The sequence below is a fragment of the Periplaneta americana genome, chromosome 9 (genome assembly GCF_040183065.1).
Source record: "Periplaneta americana isolate PAMFEO1 chromosome 9, P.americana_PAMFEO1_priV1, whole genome shotgun sequence".
Taxonomy (NCBI): Eukaryota; Metazoa; Arthropoda; class Insecta; order Blattodea; family Blattidae; genus Periplaneta; species Periplaneta americana.
Window position 1 is genome coordinate 137433216 of NC_091125.1, and position 19259 is coordinate 137452474.

The 19259-nt window shown below is 36.0% G+C and overlaps 1 protein-coding gene across 2 annotated transcripts in view; it reads right to left on the bottom strand.

Moving 5' to 3' along the window:
* The window catches only part of LOC138706544 (polyhomeotic-like protein 1), a 366549-nt gene extending 349394 nt beyond the window's left edge, over positions 1-17155 (bottom strand). For both annotated transcript variants that reach the window (XM_069835973.1, XM_069835972.1), the window contains exon 1: positions 15482-17155. In XM_069835973.1, the coding sequence (XP_069692074.1) occupies positions 15482-15909 (428 nt within the window). In that variant the 5' untranslated portion in view covers positions 15910-17155. The remainder of the gene's footprint in view (positions 1-15481) is intronic.
* Between the last annotated feature and the right edge of the window lie 2104 nt (positions 17156-19259).

Sequence of the window (19259 nt, forward strand, 5' to 3'; positions counted from 1 at the left end):
CAAAAAATTTGCCATAGGATTACTTGAAAACTTTGCAAAAAAAATCAAACAGTACACAATTCAGAAAAAATCGGAATCCAAGCCCTAGCGCTACGCCGGTGGCCTGAAGAGCGTCTCTTCCTCAGCGAAACCGGCTTATCAATGCCCACTCGTTTTCGACTACGGGCCAACAAGCGCTGTCAGCAGTAAATATAAATTATGAAAGATGTGACAGAAACGACAAGCAACATGCACAACTATCACTTCACTTCAAGTTGGAATAGTAAATCTGTCAAAATAAGCTTCTCTCTTTCCATGCGTACGTGCTCAAACCTACAACGTGCTTTTGTTTATTCCAGGACACCCAAAACGCATGATGTCATCACTATGGTTAGAGAGAATACAGATAAACTACTATTACTATACCACTGAAGTCTATAATGAAGAAACTTATTAACAAGGCGAGAGAAATGGGGCGTTTTTTTTTCGCCACAAAAAGCGATTATCTGTAGTACCGGTAATTGCACGAGAGCTGTTTCATCTTACTGACTATTACACTCTTACTACGTCATACTACTTTTGACCAATAAAACGGTACGAAAGGACGTATTTCAACCAATCTTGGCTGCTTATCGCACAATTTTATCGCGTCCCTAGCATTTGTTTAATTTTATCGCGTCCCTAGCATTTGTTTCTTTGTATGCCAATATTTGAAACTGCGCTGGTCTGGACGTCAAAAATATATATATAAAATTACAAACCACTCCAGTCGATGCACAGCAGTTTCAAATATGACTCGCATTGGCATTCAAGAACAAGAATTAATAAAAATCACTGATCATACCTATGCATCTTCTGAAATACGATTTACAAATAAATGAAGAGCACCATTCGGAAATCCTGAATAAGTTGAATACACCATGTAGGCCTAAATCAACGAGTTCCACTTCTATTACGTACACGTCCAATATAACATCAATTGAACCACCAACCACATTCAAATTTGAAAATTGTACATTCAATAATTATTCCCTTTAAAATTATTCATTCGGAAATTCTGAATAAGTTGAATACACCATGTAGGCCTAAATCAACGAGTTCCACTTCTATTACGCACACGTCCAATATAACATCAATTGAACCACCAACCACATTCAAATTTGAAAATTGTACATTCAATAATTATTCCTTTTAAAATTATTCATGTTTATTTTTTATGTCATCGTCGTTAATTAAAACTTTTCTAACACTTGTGTATATTAGTTAGGTTATGTTATAGCTTCTGATCTGAGAGGATAAAAAGAACTTCTGTTATATGATATTATGGATAATCACGTATCAGAGATTGTTTAATATTAAGATTTATTGAATAGTAATCATTACAGTGTCTGTATAAAGACACTACTGCCATCTAGCATGCATTTAGCGTAATATTTGTAATGTTGAGATGGTACAATAATACATTTGAAGACAGTTGTATTTTCGTAAGTCAATTAATATTTTATTGTATAGGAGCACTTCGTTACTTCTAATCTTTATATACTTTCTTCTAATCGTGTAATAGTCAATTAAATCCCACTCGAGTTTTGATTATCTCTAGATAAATCAAAACGTCTAGTGAGATTACTGTTGATAATTTCGCGAGCCCGAAGAGCGAGTGAAATTATGCTAATAAGAAGTAACCACGAGTGCAATTTAATAAGATTATTCAACGAGTAAAAATTAAATAACTTACAAAACAGAATTACTTACGTAAATTATAATATAATTATTATAAGACACAGCAATAAAACATTATTATACAGAGCGATATAATTATATAGAACACCTTTCTTTCTTTCTTTCTTTCTTTCTTTCTTTCTTAACGAATGATGCTAGCCACAATTTGTTATACCTCAAATGTAGCAAGCTTCGTGACTGTATATACTAGTCTGTGGTTACACATTGCCTTCCGCCTAGATCATAATATGAGAAATGGCACTGTCTAAAGTGGCTAGGAAATCTGAAAACTATGCGTTCGAGAAAGTTTTGAAAAGGATTATTTGTTTACAGAGAGTGGAACTAATAAGATTGAGATAAAGGAATTTTTAGACAGTCTAGCACCCAGTACAAGAGCTTATTGATGAGGAATGGATACAAGTTTTAGCCTTTCTTAGTCATATCACTGCATCTTAGTCAAAAGCCTAGAAGGGAAAGATAGCTTAATAACTGACACGTATGATAAAATCAAATCTTTTATTATGAGGCTCACATTACTGGAAACTAGGGAACGTTAAAGGGTTATCTGGTTTAATACAACAGCAACATCGTAGATACAGTGCAATTTTCAAAGACCTTAGAATATCATTTGAGCATAGATTCAAGGAGTTTCATCTTTTTAAAAAGGATTCTGAATTGTTTACAACTCCATTTTCGGTTATGTATAATGTGTATAGGTTGTGCACACGGTTGATACCCCCTTCCACGACTGCAGTAATCACTTTACTAGGTATAGGAGGGAAGAAAAGTAGTTCATCCATTTACGTAAACTAGGAAATATCACGCTTTTGAGTTTGATCATTTTCATTAGGTTTTTGTTTAATCAAAATTCAGTACAGTATTAACAATAAGTGTTTTTACTCACGAACTGAGCTGTCCATGCGGACGTATTCATTATGCAGTGTATATTATACTGTCGACAATACATTAGCGTACACTGTAGAGAATGAGGTTAAATTGAAAAATAATCATAATAAGGCCATTTAAACACATTTTCAAAATGGTGGCCGTTCATTTCGATACAGGCTTCAGTTCGAATGTGTGTAAATCCAATTACCAGTTTCGTCCTTCGTACTAGTAACTCATGTTGAAATAATTCTATACCTACTCTCAGAGTACCTTACGTACTGTAAATTCAATCTTCACTTCTGCTCGATCCGAAAAGATAAAATTACTCAGACATGCTATCTACTGTCCGTCCAAGTAGTTACCGGTATGTCGCAGGATCGCAGAAAGGGGGGAAATCACGTGACAGTTAATTACATAACGAGGCCCTTTTATTTAAGTTATTTTAAACAGTTGTATGGGTATAATATTACGTAGACGTCCAATTCCTAACAGAAATTAATGTTCTCAGAAAAGAGCTAAGACAGCCCAGCCACTAGCCTTTACAGAGAGGCGAATAGAAGCTGGTGGGGAAAACCGGAATGCGAAGTAGGCAAATGGACGACAGTATCTGTGCGAAAATGATGCAATATTGAAAACTCTTTCGTCACTGGAAAACGCGAACATATTTTTGGAACGTACTGTTTACTATGACCGCAAGGCTACTATGACTGTATATGCGGGCTTGGATCTGTGTGGAGGGCGGTTGAACTTCATTAGTAGAAGGGGTGGGAGTGAAGTACATTAAAAAACTCAGGTACAATAAAAATTGAAGTAAAAATAAAATGATAGTCCCTGTGTATATATTAGTTGATTAGCTTTCGTCATTTTTAATATTTTACACCTTTAATTTTAATTTTTTTATTTTGAGGTTCTTTAACACGAATGTTACAATGTACAAGTAAGTTATTTATCATTCCCAAATATGAATGAATACACATACAGTATATGGAATATATCCATTCAGAAAGCTCACTTTCATTTTCCTTACGCAGAGACCACTCACAGAGTCACACGGTACAGATAATGTACAGTAGTGGCAAAAAAAAAACCGGACCGTTCCTTGTAGCTGATTTCAGAGCCTTGTTCACAGTGACAGCAAGATAGACTGGTAACTAAGACTTCCGTGGTTCGAATCCTGCCTGGGAAGGAAACTTTTTTTTGTTCCTTATTCAAATTTATTCCCAATACTTTTCGACTGCAGCGATATTTTACTACTTAATTAACTTATTATTCCCAGAACATGAATTTTACCAGCTTATTTTCTGATGGCTTTCGAAATGGGCTACGTCAGCAGTCGAAACTACAACAATTTCAATAGATTACTCGCTATCTTGTGAATGCGGGCGTGGCATGCGCAGTGGCTCATTTCGGGGACTTCGATTATTCCGTCGGTCCGGTTTTTTTTGCCACTACTGTACATGCCTAACATTAAATATAATACGTTAATAACATGTTATGCATCAAAGGTGATGTGGTACCTCTCATCACAAAAGCGTTACAATCAGCGCTCTCGAGGTTACATCATTCTACGATCGAGTTCCTTCGGTTTCGAAATGACTAACGATGCTTTGCCCAGTGCAGTTTTAACCTTGAGATCGTTGACTAAGAGCGAGTTACTCATCACTACTGGCGGGCTGGGTCACACAGGTCAGTCATAACACCTAACACTTCCTTCTTATACTGCGATGCTATGTCGCTCCGTGGTACCTCGCATCCCAAGCTTTCAACACAACGATCTCTAACGTCAACATCGCTTGCACCATTATTGCGAAACCTCTCGTGTTTATGATAGAACACTGACTCATAAGGTCATAAGTAAAACAATGGACACTTCTTTTCAATTCACAGTCGATGAGGTCATTGTGACATCGCACTATCAGTAGGATTTCATCGCTCAGTCACCAGGTTTTAAATTCACAGATGAAATTCATCGGTGCTCATTGAATTTTAAGACGGATTACGGATGTAAAATTCGTGAGTCAGCCTCGTGTAGCGGTTAGTAGATAACAAAGGAGAATTACTGTGCTTAATACAAAATAAATGTTCAAGTTTTATTAGCAATGAGTTATGTTCTTGTCAAAATGTTAAGCTATTCATCGAAATCACCAATGAGATCAGAAATGGTTTCTCAAACCTAAGGCGATGTACTTTCGTTTAATTTAATTAAAATTAATTTAATGACTTGATCGTGAAACACTATTTTCGGTTTGTCAGATTTGCAGTTGAAGCATAATAATAACGAAATTTAATATCTTAAATAACAACAACAATTCACTTTGTATACAAACTTACCCAATACAAGGAAATCATATGCTCTTTTTTTTTTACGGAGCAGGGACCCGAAGGCTTACACTGCAGCCCGAGGTTATTGTGCTTACCACTCCTATTCAGTGAATAATACTTGTAGCCGAACGGTCACGCTCTTGTACAAGCACAGCACGCCGCACCGTGAACATAACCCGGGCTATGGTATGAATTAATGATGACGAAATGAGTCCGAGGTCGAACGCCGAAAATTACCCAGCAATTGTGTTTTTATTGGTTGAGGGAAAACCTTGGAAAAAAACTCCAACCAGTATTTGAACTCAAGCCTGCTCGTTTCAAGGTCAGACGTGCTAACCGTTATTCCAAAGCGGTAGATACTTCACATGTTTGGTAATAATAATAATAATAATAATAATAATAATAATAATAATAATAATAATAATAATACTTACTTACTTACAAATAGCTTTTAAGGAACCCGAAGGTTCATTGCCGCCCTCACATAAGCCCGCCATCGGTCCCTATCCTGTGCAAGATTAAGCCAGTCTCTATCATCATACCCAACCTCCCTCAAATCCATTTTAATATTATCCTCCCATCTACGTCTCGGCCTCCCTAAAGGTCTTTTTCCCTCCGGTCTCCCAACTAACACTCTATATGCATTTCTGGATTCGCCCATACGTGCTACATGCCCTGCCCATCTCAAACGTCTGGATTTCAAGTTCCTAATTATGTCAGGTGAAGAATACAATGCGTGCAGTTCTGTGTTGTGTAACTTTCTCCATTCTCCTGTAACTTCATCCCGCTTAGCCCCAAATATTTTCCTAAGCACCTTATTCTCAAAAACCCTTAACACATGTTCCTCTCTCAGAGTGAGAGTCCAAGTTTCACAGCCATATAGAAGAACCGGTAATATAACTGTTTTATAAATTCTTTCAGATTTTTGGACAGCAGACTGGATGATAAGAGCTTCTCAACCGAATAATAACACGCATTTCCCATATTTATTCTGCGTTTAATTTCCTCCCGAGTGTCATTTATATTTGTTACTATTGCTCCAAGATATTTGAATTTTTCCACCTCTTCGAAGGATAAATCTCCAATATTTATATTTCCATTTCGTACAATATTCCCGTCACGAGACATAATCATATACTTTGTCTTTTCGGGATTTACTTCCAAACCGATCGCTTTATAATAATAATAATAATAATAATAATAATAATAATAATAATAATAATAATAATACTTCATTGCCAGAACAAAGATACATATTGATTTTTTTAAATATAAGAACTTTCTAGCACCCCCAGAAAGAGTAAGTTACATACTCGTGCTCAGGGGGCATTCCACTAAGGTAATGTTAAGACATTTTATTGAATAACAGAGTAAAAAGTAATAAAAGAAAAAAAAAAAAGAAGAAAAAACATATCACAATAATTGAACTGCAAATTTTCTCTCTTAACAGCAATTTTGAATAGATTTTTTGAAATAAGGAGCATTAGCAAATTGTATGTTTGGGAATTTATCTATTATCATGTTATAAAGCCTTGGACCGAAGTTGCTACTGTGATTATATGCTACAGTTGTAGTACATTTAGGAACTGTCAAGTATATGTTGTCTGATCTTCTAGTTTTATATTTATGTGAATATAAATTAAATATGTTTCGGTTTTTATGTACGAAATTCAGTAATACAATGTTATAAATTTGATGGAAGTCAAATACTTTAAATTCTGAATACAGCAACTCTGAAAGATAATCAAGAGGTTTATTAAGGAACAGTTTTATTATTATTTTCTGTAGCAGAATTATTGGCATGAGGGAGGTACTATAAGCACTAATGTTTCATTAGTACGAGTATTATTGTTATTGTTTTATTTTCAACAATAAATTTGGTAACAATTAATATTGGTAACAATCTTTAGTAAAATAAATTTGGTATTAAATTTAGTACGAGTATGAATATTTGAATATGTAATTTTATTACAAAAAATGTAATATAAGTATATACAGTATTTTATTGATATGTGGATATGGAGAAGAATGGAACGTGTGAAGTGGGCAGACAGAATAAGAACTGAAGCTGTGTTGGAAAGAGTGGGAGAAGAAAGAATGATGCTGAAACTGATTAGAAAGAGAAAAAGGAATTGGTTTGGCTACTGACTGAGAAGAAATAGCCTAGTACTGAAGGATGCACTGGAAGGAATGGTGAACGGGAAAAGAGTTCGGGGCAGAAAATATCAGATGATAGACGACATTAAGATAGATATATGGATCATGTGATGAGACAAAGAAGAAGGCAGAAAATAGGAAAGATTGAAGAAAGCTGGGTTTGCAGTGAAAGACCTACCCTTGGGCAAAACAATGAATGAATGAATGAATGAATAGGTTTTATGGTCGAAAAAGTGCAATGGACACGAAATATTACAAAGACACTGATTTGTTATATTATACAGTCGAAAAAATATTTATTGAAACCTGAATGAGTAGATTGCCGTAATTAATGAACAAAAATGAAACAATGTCATTAACAAAACTGGATTCAAAACATACAAAACAAAACCGAAGTCCGCAAAATGAGGAAGCTATACAGAGAAAACTAAATAGGAGTTATTCGATATCTAAAGTGTACAATTCGTAAATGAAGTGTCTTTTTTCAAACCTTGGTACTCTTAGTTTCACACACCTTGGGTATTATATGCACAATAAGAGGATTATTATCACAAAGATATTTATTTTCAAGAAATCTAATCTGTATTTATAACTTTGAAGGATATTAGTAATAAAATTAACTTTGTTACGCGCATTTATGATTTTATTAAATTTTTCTGCATTTAATTGTATCTGAATTTCTATACGTGAAATAGTGTACTTCGGTACAGGTCTAGAAAACGGATGACAGTGTTTTACAACTATCACTTACAGGGCAATTCGGGTTCGTTACATTAATTAAAAAAATACAAACGTTTATATACGCCCACATTCCATTCCATTCCTGCATGATGACTTAGGCTTACTATACTTCGTTTCATAATGTCTGACAGAAGATATAAACATTGCCGACAGAGGAGGAGAGAAGTAATACCCCTGACTAACTTCAAGACAAGCGTGGAATGAGGCCTCTGCCATTGGTTGAATAGCAATTATATTTCTCTCCTCCTTTTCCGGCAATATTTACTACTCCTGTCAGACGTAATGGAACGAAGTATAGTTGTTAAAATCTGTTACTACAAGACGTTCTGTGAATTGAATTGAAAGCGGAGAATTTGGAGGACAAATTTAAAAGGTACGCAAAACGCGTCCTTGCAAGGGGTTCGGGGCTGTACGAAACTAAATATGTGAGCTCCAAGCCTGTTGGCCACTAGTCTCACTCCAGGTTACGCTGCTCCACTGAAGGAGTTCTAGAAAATTTTGAAGGGGAAAAAACCGAAAATGGACGTAACCTCTTAGGTACCACATTCGCGGGGGGACGGAAATGTGATAAAAGTGATCACGGGACGGGACGAGGAAGAAATGGCTGGTGTAAATCTGCACATTGAAATGAACTGTGTCATTTCGCAGTGCAGGAGGAGTCGAGAAGACTCTGTCGTCTGTTGTTCGATGACAAGGCAGGTGAAGACCGCTTGGAGGCACGCCGTGAATTCTGATTCTGCAAATTGAAAGGTTCCCTGTCCTTTCGAATTGCGACTAAATGAGTGATCTCGCAAATTAAATATGCAATTTATAGGTTCTGAACTAGGGCATTACGTCGTTTGTTAGAAAAAAGGGGGAATGTGGAGAAGGGCATATAGGTCCGTGGCCCATTTCTTTTATGGCTCATCCCAACATTTGTCTTAACGCCTTAGGAAAACCACGCAATACCTTAGGCAGAATGAGTTGTCTCATATAAGAGACTAGCCAATTTGGCTTTTAGGTAGGGGGGGATTGATTATGTCTTGAACATTGTTGAGTTTAGATGTAATTATTAATTAAATTTAGAAAAATTACCGGGCTCATGGGAATATGAGTGCAGGTCCGTAGCCCATTTCTTTTAGGGCTCATCCCGACATTTGTCTTAGCGCCTTAGGAAAACCACGGAAAAACCTTAGGCAGAATGAGACGTTCTGTGACACGGACTTTCTCATTAATGTGTGTATCTTTCTTTTGTAATAACGGCGCCAATTTCCCGAACAGATAATGCAAATCGTTCCCTGACATTCGTATAATGTTTGGTCTTCGTCATACAACCAGAAGAGCAAGTTATTAACAATGTTTACGGCTTGAATGAATCCATTACCTCATCCAACATTTCATACTCAGCAGAAACGTGGATTCTAACAAAAAATCAGCAAGGTCTCTTATTGCAGTTATTACATTCGAAATAAAAATTTTGAGAAAGATTTTCGTCCCCATTCTCAACAAGGACGCATGGGAAGTCCTAGAAACAGTGAAATGTGCAATTCTCCTGATAAGGTACATTTTACTTTCACTGCAACGTTTCTCCACAAATAATAACTCTAAGCACTCAAAATTTATGCTAAAATTAAAAGTAAAACTAGATTAACATACAAATACAGTTGAAATTGTAAATTAATTTTATTTCTTACAATTAAATGCTGTCAAAGACCGCGAAAAATCACATTCGTAGATAATTACAACCCTCAGACAGATTAATACAAAATATTGCAAATCAAAACTAGAACTAAATTTTGAATCAAAATCCATTATATGTAAATACATCAAGGATAGCCTGAAAAATTAATTAAGTAGGTGATATCAAAACAATGAGTTTTTACAACAGACGAAATACTTTTCACAATGATTTCAGTCACGTCTATGAACAAATCTATCAGTGTTGTTAATTAATTAATTAATTTAAAAAAACTGCGCTTTCTCGACTAAATATCCAGAAGATAATTCAGGAGATTTCTGATTGTGTTCTATGGCAAATTTTCTGCGGAGGGTTATATACTGTGCTCCAACCACGAGAAAGTCTCTGCCGGATGAGACGAAGGAGGGTAATGCTGTGAATGAATATTTATGTCATAAGATGTCATAAGGTCACACACGTGGGTACTCGTATCTCTATTGGCTAGCTCTCACAGCACAAACCATAACATTGATACAGATATATTGATACTATCCTAGTTACAAAATTAGATCACAGTTAATGTCCTGGTCTTATAGGGTGGTATTCATAGACATTTCGCAGCACGCGCTACGAGAGTACTAAGCTAGCCACGACTATCCACTGGTTACTAGTACAGAATTCAAATCATATCCTATCGCTAACACTGGTTTATGAATACGAAAAACGCTGATAATCCACCGAAAACCCGAGCTAAAAATGTCTATGAATACGGCCCTTAATCTCTTCATACAGGAAATAACATATGCAGGAGAGCGCATGGTTTCTAAACTGGCGTTATAACGGTAATATTATCTATCTACTTCGTTCCAACACATGTCGCAATAGTAAGCACATTCCTTTCACGGTTGATCTCCTGGTTGGAGAACAGTACAGACATTTTCACTTTTGAAAAAAAAAATTCTTACGATTTATGAGACATTTATAATTTGTGGTTTATAATTTACAATTTCTGCAACTTTGTACAAAATTTTCAAAGCGTGTCATAGCTATTTTGAAAATTTAAGTTTTAGGTAAACTTGTTTGTGATTCGAGTTATCTGAACATGTCAAATTTTAGAGAATTTTGTTATACCTTTTGTTATATTGCGCTTATCCAATTCTGAAAGATTTCAATGCAGTTACTATCTGGACATTTGTAAGAAACAGAAAGCCTAACATGTAGGTACATTGGCAGACCCCTACGCGGCACTCCCTTCCCTTCCGCGTGGGGAAGTTTGTGAACAAGTTGCTAGGCAACAGCGCCGAGATGTGAACAGCTGACGCCGAGGGGAAAGGGACGCTTGACAACTCCAACAAAACCACCCCTGTCCCACATTCTACTATATGCTTGATGGACATTTCTTTTCAATACTTCCGTACCTACCGTTACGCTCACTGCTTGTCGTTCAGTTTTACTTTTTCATTAAGCGAAACAAGAGTATTGTTAAGCATAAAAAATCGATGTCGAGGCATGACGGAAGGGAAAAGGGAAAATCATTTTCATACTGAAGTGCAGAGCTTCAAACCAAAATCACCACAAATTGGACCAAAAAAACTCTCCGATATATCAGAGATGCTTCGGCACGTAGAATGCATCACCCAGTTTCGGGAATGCATCTATAGTTGTATTGGTTTGAATGTTTTATTTTTGTTTCCGCTTACAAACGGAGAATATGGGTCAATGACAATAGAAGTAATTAAACGAACGATATGCTTTTTTTTTTTTTTTTTTTCATATGAAGCAACATTCCGAGATAGTTCCAATTTACTACGGTTCACTCAAAGTGTATCTAGCGTACATGTCTATTATGACCAAGCCCCCGATTTTTAGGTTTTAAAAAACTAACATAAATTTTTTCAGCACGTTTCAGGATTCTTTAGGATTTTAAATCTGCTATTTAGGAATATATGGGCCGTATTCATAGACATTCTTAGCGCGGGCTTCCGGTGCATGATCAGTAAACTAACGTTCTTCGTATTCATAAACCAATTTTAGCGATATGATATGAATCCTGTACAAGTAACCAGTCCATAGCCGGGACTATACTTGTTTTTTTGAAAGATGAGACATGACAGTTAAGCGACCGAGCTTGGAACTACAGTGCTATGTTGCCAATATGAACTATATACCATGCTACCAGCTGATGGAAGCTAGCAATTGACATTAAGATGGCTGACGTTAAAACATTCATTGGCAATTGACGCGAAGGTAAGAAAACAATACAAAAATCGACAGGGAATCAAACACGAAACATACCAATGCTAACATTGTGTGCACAATAAATGTCGCCAAGAGAGCTATTAAGCACTCGCCAGGTGGGAACTGTAAGTTTGGCAACTCAACCGGTGTTACCACAGCAACAGGCCTACCACGTATGTGACATTCAGTTGTTTTTCTGATTGCAACGCTTCTGTCATGTCCCATCTTTCAAAAAACAAGTATAGTTTAGCATGCTCGTAGCGCGGGCTAGCGAAATTTCTATGAATAACATCCTATAGGTTTTTACGGAAAGAAGCACCATAGTATTAATATTGCAATAAAATACTATTAGACACATTAAAATATCCGCTATTATAACATCTAAGTCTAAAATGAAATCTGATGATTCACGTGGTGATGGTGAAATGTTTTATGGAACTACTCGTATTTATCAATATTGATACATAGGCCTACAGGGCCAGATTTAGGTATACTGCCGCCCCTCCCCCAACTCTCACAAACAGTTTATAACACCTATTGTACAGGTCATGTTTAGTTTAAATTAGTTTTAAATGAAATGTTACAATTCAGAAAACAATAAATTACTGAATCAAAATACATGCTTCTTAATTCTGAATTATAAAGATTTCCTTCGCACTTTCTTCACAGAGAAAGCATTGATGATGTCATCAAAGTCGATCTGACGAAGCACATCAGACTCGATGGAAAGAAATATTATTCAAACTTATTCATTGTTGAAACAAAGCTGATTTGTGGAAGGCAAGCTGTAGTTTATTTTTAAGCATTGGTTTTGTTGGTGGTATAATTATTACGAGTATTTCTTACTTCGATAGAAAGTATAAAGTAAATTCAAAAATAAACTCCAACTCTTTGTGGAATAAACCTTTCATATCGAATTATACAGTGTGTTAATTAAGTATGGAATATTGCTAATAACTCTTTATATATTCACTTTATGAAAAAATACCAAAAACAAAAGTTGTTGCAGATAGGCCTAACTAAAACTTATGGCTGTGACCTCACAAAAGTACAGAATGTGGCAAAAAATAACTTTTTTTTTTAAATGGTACCCTATATTAAATTTTACATATTTGAAATCTCCATTCAATTTTACATACAAATGGAAGTTTGACTCAGCATAAATAATGAATACTCTCTTGTAAATGTTATGGTTCTTTCAGATGCTTTGATAATGTAACACAAAATAAATGTGTGTATTCATATGGAGTAGGCCATGAAACAAACAGAACAATAACATAAATCAACAATGATTCCTTTTCATTCCCGAGTTTAAAATTGTTCACCATGGCAATGCTTTCCGAAAGAGAAAGGATAGAAATTCTAATGATGGTTGCTTATGGTGACAGAAAGAGAAATCAACAAGAGGTATGGTTCTCATTTTGAACATTTGTCATAATTTTAAACATTCTCCGAAACAGTTACGTCATTATTTTGTTTGTTTCATGGCTTATGAATACACACATTTATTTTGTGTTTTTATATAGACTATGTGTAAATTTATTTAAGACTGTCCAAGATTTAGTGTCTGCATATGTTTTTTTTTTTTTTTTAAACAGACCTAAGGGTGTTAATTTTATCTTATCAGTCTTTGTTATTTTTCTCATAACTTGTCATTTGGACTTAAGTCAGTTTGGAATCCACCTTTTCAATTGGAAATCTTCGTAATAACATAATAATAATATTATACAACTGTTTAAAATAATTTAAAGAAATGGGCTCCGTTAGGTAATAACTGTCCCGTGATTTCCCCCCGTTCCGACGATCCTGCGACATAACCACTCAGCAGGACAATGGTTTCTGTTCAAGCATATGCATAAATTGCCTTATCTCCAATCGTGAAGAGCGTGCAAGGTGACTGCCACTCCTCTTTCTTTACATCTGAAATACGTTTGGTTGGGACATGCAATAGCAGCAACAGGAAGATGATATCGACGCAGATAAGATTCTGGTACTCTATCAAAGATTCCTGGGATATCATGCCTATGTATGATAATAATTAATACTGACAGATATAGCTCGCGCAAGGAACGATTACCGAAAAGTAATGGTGGCGCTGGCTGTCTGTTTTGACGTGTGTGTATATAGGCACGCTGAAGGGGTGAGAGATACGGGCCAAAGAAATTACTACCTCTTCCAAGAAGATGAACAATTGAGGACATAGCTGTGGAAATAAAGAACGTAGCAAGAGAAAAATTCGAAGCTAATTAAATGCGCAACATATGTTTACGAATTAAATAATAATACCGTGCGATACAAGACACGTATTCACATGCAATGGAACAAACTAAAATCATAATGTAATTATTATCACAATGCAAGACTGATTCTATCGATGTCATTTCTCTTCCGACCGTACTCTTGAATATCATTCAAGATTTCTCGTGACCTATCCTGTCGCCCCCTCATCCTTATCGCATTGTTTCATTCGCATTCCTTCCGTCGGTATTCTCTGCTTGCGAGAGATCTTTTTTTTTAATATCTCGGATCACTAGGGAAACAACAAATTACTACAAGCAGAGTTCCGATTACAACACTACAGCAGTGGCGTACAATCATGTGATCAGTCTGCAAATTTTGCAGTTATGACATCGCTAAGCTAAGAAAACGCTCTTGAGTTATTAGCAATCTGATTTTTCTCTATCAGTAAAAAGGAGTGAAGTCATTCTAATACTAATTTTTAACCTATTTCAATTTACTATTGACTTGGGTATAAAATTGTTATTATTTAAATATCTGAAGTTGCTTATCTAGGACCCTTTATACTACCTATACTACTATTGTTTATTATGCTTTTTATTGGTTTCTTAAGACGTTTTATCAACTACGATGGTTCTCTAGCGTCTGAGTGCAATGAAGATGATAATGCCAGCGAAATGAGTCCAGGATCCAGGACTAAAAGTTACTTTCATTTGGTCTTAATGGGTTGAGGGGAAAACCACTGGAAAAAACTCAACCAAGTTAACTTGTCTGAACCAGAGTTTGAACCCAGGCCCGCTCGTTTCACGGTCGTTAATGTCAACAATTTTTCTTTTAAAAAAAAAGCATCACTGCGCTTACGAAAAGGCACTTTTCAGTGCTAACAATTTATTTTGTGTTTTGGGGGCAGAGAGTAAGGAAGGTAACCGTGTTTTGAAGTTTATCCGCATGAAGGTCCAGGGAACATTTCGCTAGGACTAACCCAAAAGAAGGCAGATAACCATGACAAGGAATACTGTACACGAAGATCGTAATGCCACATTGCTTGTGGTATGGGTATGAAACATTACCGCCCGAAAAACGAATAGGAAACTTCACACGTCCGTCCAGAGGAAACTACAGTTTTCCGCGCACCGCAAGAGACTGGAAAGGTACCCCCACAATATATGGTAAGTAATTAAAAAAGAAATTTCAAATTATGAGTGGTGTACATAAACTAGACATTTACGGGTAATTGCGTAGTTAGCATCAGTGAGGCCATCTCCCTGTAACAGGTCCAGGGCACATACATTACAAAATATATACATATATTTTAATTAAACTTTCAAAGTATATTTTTTAATATTATTAGTCTCTTTACCTTCTAGCGGGAAATTATGTGTCCTGGACCTCTACTGCGAGAAGACCAATTACCAATTACCAACAATGTAAGTCGGTAACGATAGAAATCTAAAGCGAAGGCTACATTATCCGAAAATATTAGTACACCATGAACAACAGCTAAACACAAATTCCGTCCAACAAGTTCTAGATGTTACTCACCTTGTTTCTTCTGGTATGATGTCCAATTTGTCTTGACTGCAATCATCCTCCACGATCACTAAATCGTGATCAGAGGTGTCGGAAGGAAGATTAAGATCCGGCACGGCATCCTTCCGCAAGATCTTCAGAAGCTTCGAGCTCTGATCAAAGGGCTGGTCGTCGGCGTTGGGGGGATAAATGTCATAGTTATTTTCAGAGAAATGCTCGCTGCATACTCTCAACCCCTGCTTCCACACTCTTCGGTTCTTTTTCGGCTGATCAATGTTCAAAATCGTCAACCATTTCTGTCTGTAGTATTGTTTCCTGGGCAGCATGTGGAACGAAACTGAATCCTGTGTCACTTCAGCGTCCGTGGATGAAGACACCTCTTCACAGTTTCGTTTCGCGTAAAAATTGTGGCATTTCGACACGGCACACGTAAATTCCATTCTGGAGATCGCGAACTTCAAAAAGAAACAAAGTCACAAATAGTAATACCGTACATTTGATATGTACCGGCAAAACACAGCTAGGCCTAACTTGTTTTAGATGTCATTAATGAAGAAGCTCAATCTTAACGATATTTAAAAGCCTCCAAAAATTAGATGTGACCAACTTAAAATGAAACAAACAAAAGACAAAAACTACTAAACTGAATGTTCGTAATAATCCCAGTCTGTTATTGTTAACCACAAGATGAAGATATCATACATTACACAACTAGAGAAGAGATGGCATTCTCCACATGACTTCTGATATATCAAAACATATCAGATACGAAATTTAACGTGCTCTAATTAAAATCTCATGTTTTAAGAGTCAAGTTGCAGAAGTACAATAGAATGTTCGCAAAAGTATGTTTAAAAATATTTCAAAACATAAACAACAGTGATGAACCGACTGTCAAATTCCGCAAGTCTATTACGCACATTAAAATATGTTTTAAAACACGCACATTGACGCATTCAGAATTATGACCACAAAAACATTCTTTAATACTTAAAAATATAAAGAACGGCAAAATACCGAAAGTAAAATTTCAAACAAAAAAAATCTATGACTTCTATAAACATAATACGTTTCAAAATATCACTTCAAATTCAAACATTGTTGCACCAAGAACTGTGATCACAAAAGTATATTTTAAAATTAAACATCGCCGAGTTCAAGAAGAAAGTCTTCTATTATCCCATACATTATGTTGTAACACATCACTTCAAAATCAAACGGCACAAAATAATGAAAAAGTACGTTCACAAGTACGCATTAAATATGGTATTTAATTCTCTGCACCACCTCTTGTATATGAAAACAGTATTATATAACTATCTTGCAGGTCTCAGCTTCCAAATATCGTGATATAAATTGTTTGAGGTTATGTTTTCAAACACTTATTGCACAATAACGTAGTATCCTTTCAAACACACTTTTCAAATTAAAAATACCACGAACAACTGCACACACTGTAAAAATAGCTGTAACAACGAAGTTTCTGATGTTAACTTTTATCTTCCATCGGAATTCACCACACACTTGGAACTAGAAACGTAAGATAAGCTAGCTATAGCGCGCTCAGACAGTCTGTCCACATGTTGTGTTACGAACGCCGTGACAAGAGCCAGAGAAGTCGGGACTTGGGAGTGATGGATGTTTACTGCGAGCGCAGCAGTGCCAGTAGGTTCGCCAGGGTTCCTCCAGCACGGCGGGTAGTGGGTGGAAGAAAAAGGTCCTGGTCAATGGTCAAAAGAGGTAGGGCCATATACTTCCCTCTGTGCAGGGGTGTCACGCCTGGCGACGACGAAGAAAACTGAGCATTTGACTGTGTAGATTACAATATATTGGTAAACAAATTAGTTTCGTAGTATTAAAGACGAGACCTCAGATTGGTTTATGTATTATTTATTTATTTATTTATTTATTTATTTATTTATTTATTTATTTATTCTGGTGTAGTTAAGGCAGGGTTTGGAGTTAAATGGGTTACATCAGCTTCTTGTCTATGCGGATGACGTGAATATGCTAGGAGAAAATCCACAAACGATTAGGTAAAACGCGGAAATTCTAGTTGAAGCAAGTAAAGCGATAGGGTTGGAAGTAAATCCCGAAAAGACTAAGTATATGATTATGTCTCGTGACCAGAATATTGTACGAAATGGAACTATAAAAATTGGAGATTTATCTTTCGGAGAGGTGGAAAAATTCAAATACTGTATCTTGGAGCAACAGTAACAAATATAAATGACACTCGGGAGGAAATTAAACGCAGAATAAATATGGGAAATGCGTGTTATTATTCGATTGAGAAGCTTTTGTCATCTAGTCTTCTGTCAAAAAATCTGAAAGTTATATACCGGTTGTTCTGTATGGTTGTGAAACTTGGACTCTCACTTTGAGAGAGGAACAGAGATTAAGGGTGTTTGAGAATAAGGTTCTTAGGAAAATATTTGGGGCTAAGAGGGATGAAGTTACATGAGAATGGAGAAAGTTACACAACGGAGAGCTTCACGCATTGTATTATTCACTTGACATAATTAGGAACATAAAATCCAGACGTTTGAGATGGGCAGGACATGTAGCACGTATGGGCGAATCTAGAAATGCATATAGAGTGTTAGTTGGGAGGCCGGAGGGAAAAAGACCTTTGGGGAGGCCGAGACGTAGGTGGGAAGATAATATTAAAATGGATTTGAGGGAGGTGGGATATGATGGTAGAGACTGGATTAATCTTGCTCAGGATAGGGACCAATGACGGGCTTATGTGAGGGCGGCAATGAACCTCCGGGTTCCTTAAAAGCCAGTAAGTAAGTAAGTCAAGGCCATCAGGCCTTCTCTTCCACAACACCAGGAATACAAATACAATAATAGAAATTAACAGAAAAAAATACACTATATACAAAGTAAAGCTACACAAGAAATAAAGAGAGAGAGAGAAAAAAAACAAAATGAGTGATTAAGTATCATAATTATTATTATGTGTCAAAAGAGAAAAATAAGTGGAAATGATTATATCAAATAGTCTCAGAGTTACTCATTTAGAATTTATAAATACAATATTAAACAATGAGTTCCCCAAAGATGAAAGTTTAGATCCATTCTTGTTTTTAGTTTATATTAATGGTTTATTTAGCCTTAACAAATAATTTATTCCGGCGTGGCTCAGTCGGTTAAGGCGCTTGCCTTCCGGTCTGAAGTTGCGTTCGGGCGCGGGTTCGATCCCCGCTTGGGCTAATTACCTGGTTGGGTTTTTTCCGAGGTTTTCCCCAACCGTAAGGTGAATTCCAGGTAATCTATGGCGAATCCTCGGCCTCATCTCGCCAAATATCATCTCGCTATCGCCAATCTCATCGACGCTAAATAACCTAGTAGTTGATACAGCGTCGTTAAATAACAAACTAAAATAAACAAAAATAAAAATATTATTTGTAGATTATACAAGTGCGATTATCTGAAGTAAATAATACAATCACTTTATAAACACTTGTAATAAAGAGTTAAATCTAGTGAGTGAATAGTTCATAGTAAATAAACTAGCACTTAATATTAATATTGATTGATTGTAATAAAATTTAGTACACACAATAATCCTCAGTTTTCCTAAGATATTAGATTAAATTGAACTGAAGAATCTATAAGCAAAAAATTTCTTGGTTTGGAAGTGGACAATCACTTGAACTGGAAAACACACACAGAATAATGTATTACTCCCAAATTGAGCTCTATCTGTTATGTATTAAGATTCTTATCTTTCATTGGCGATATGTTTGACGTTGTTAGACAGGTTTGAATCTCTAAGTGACAC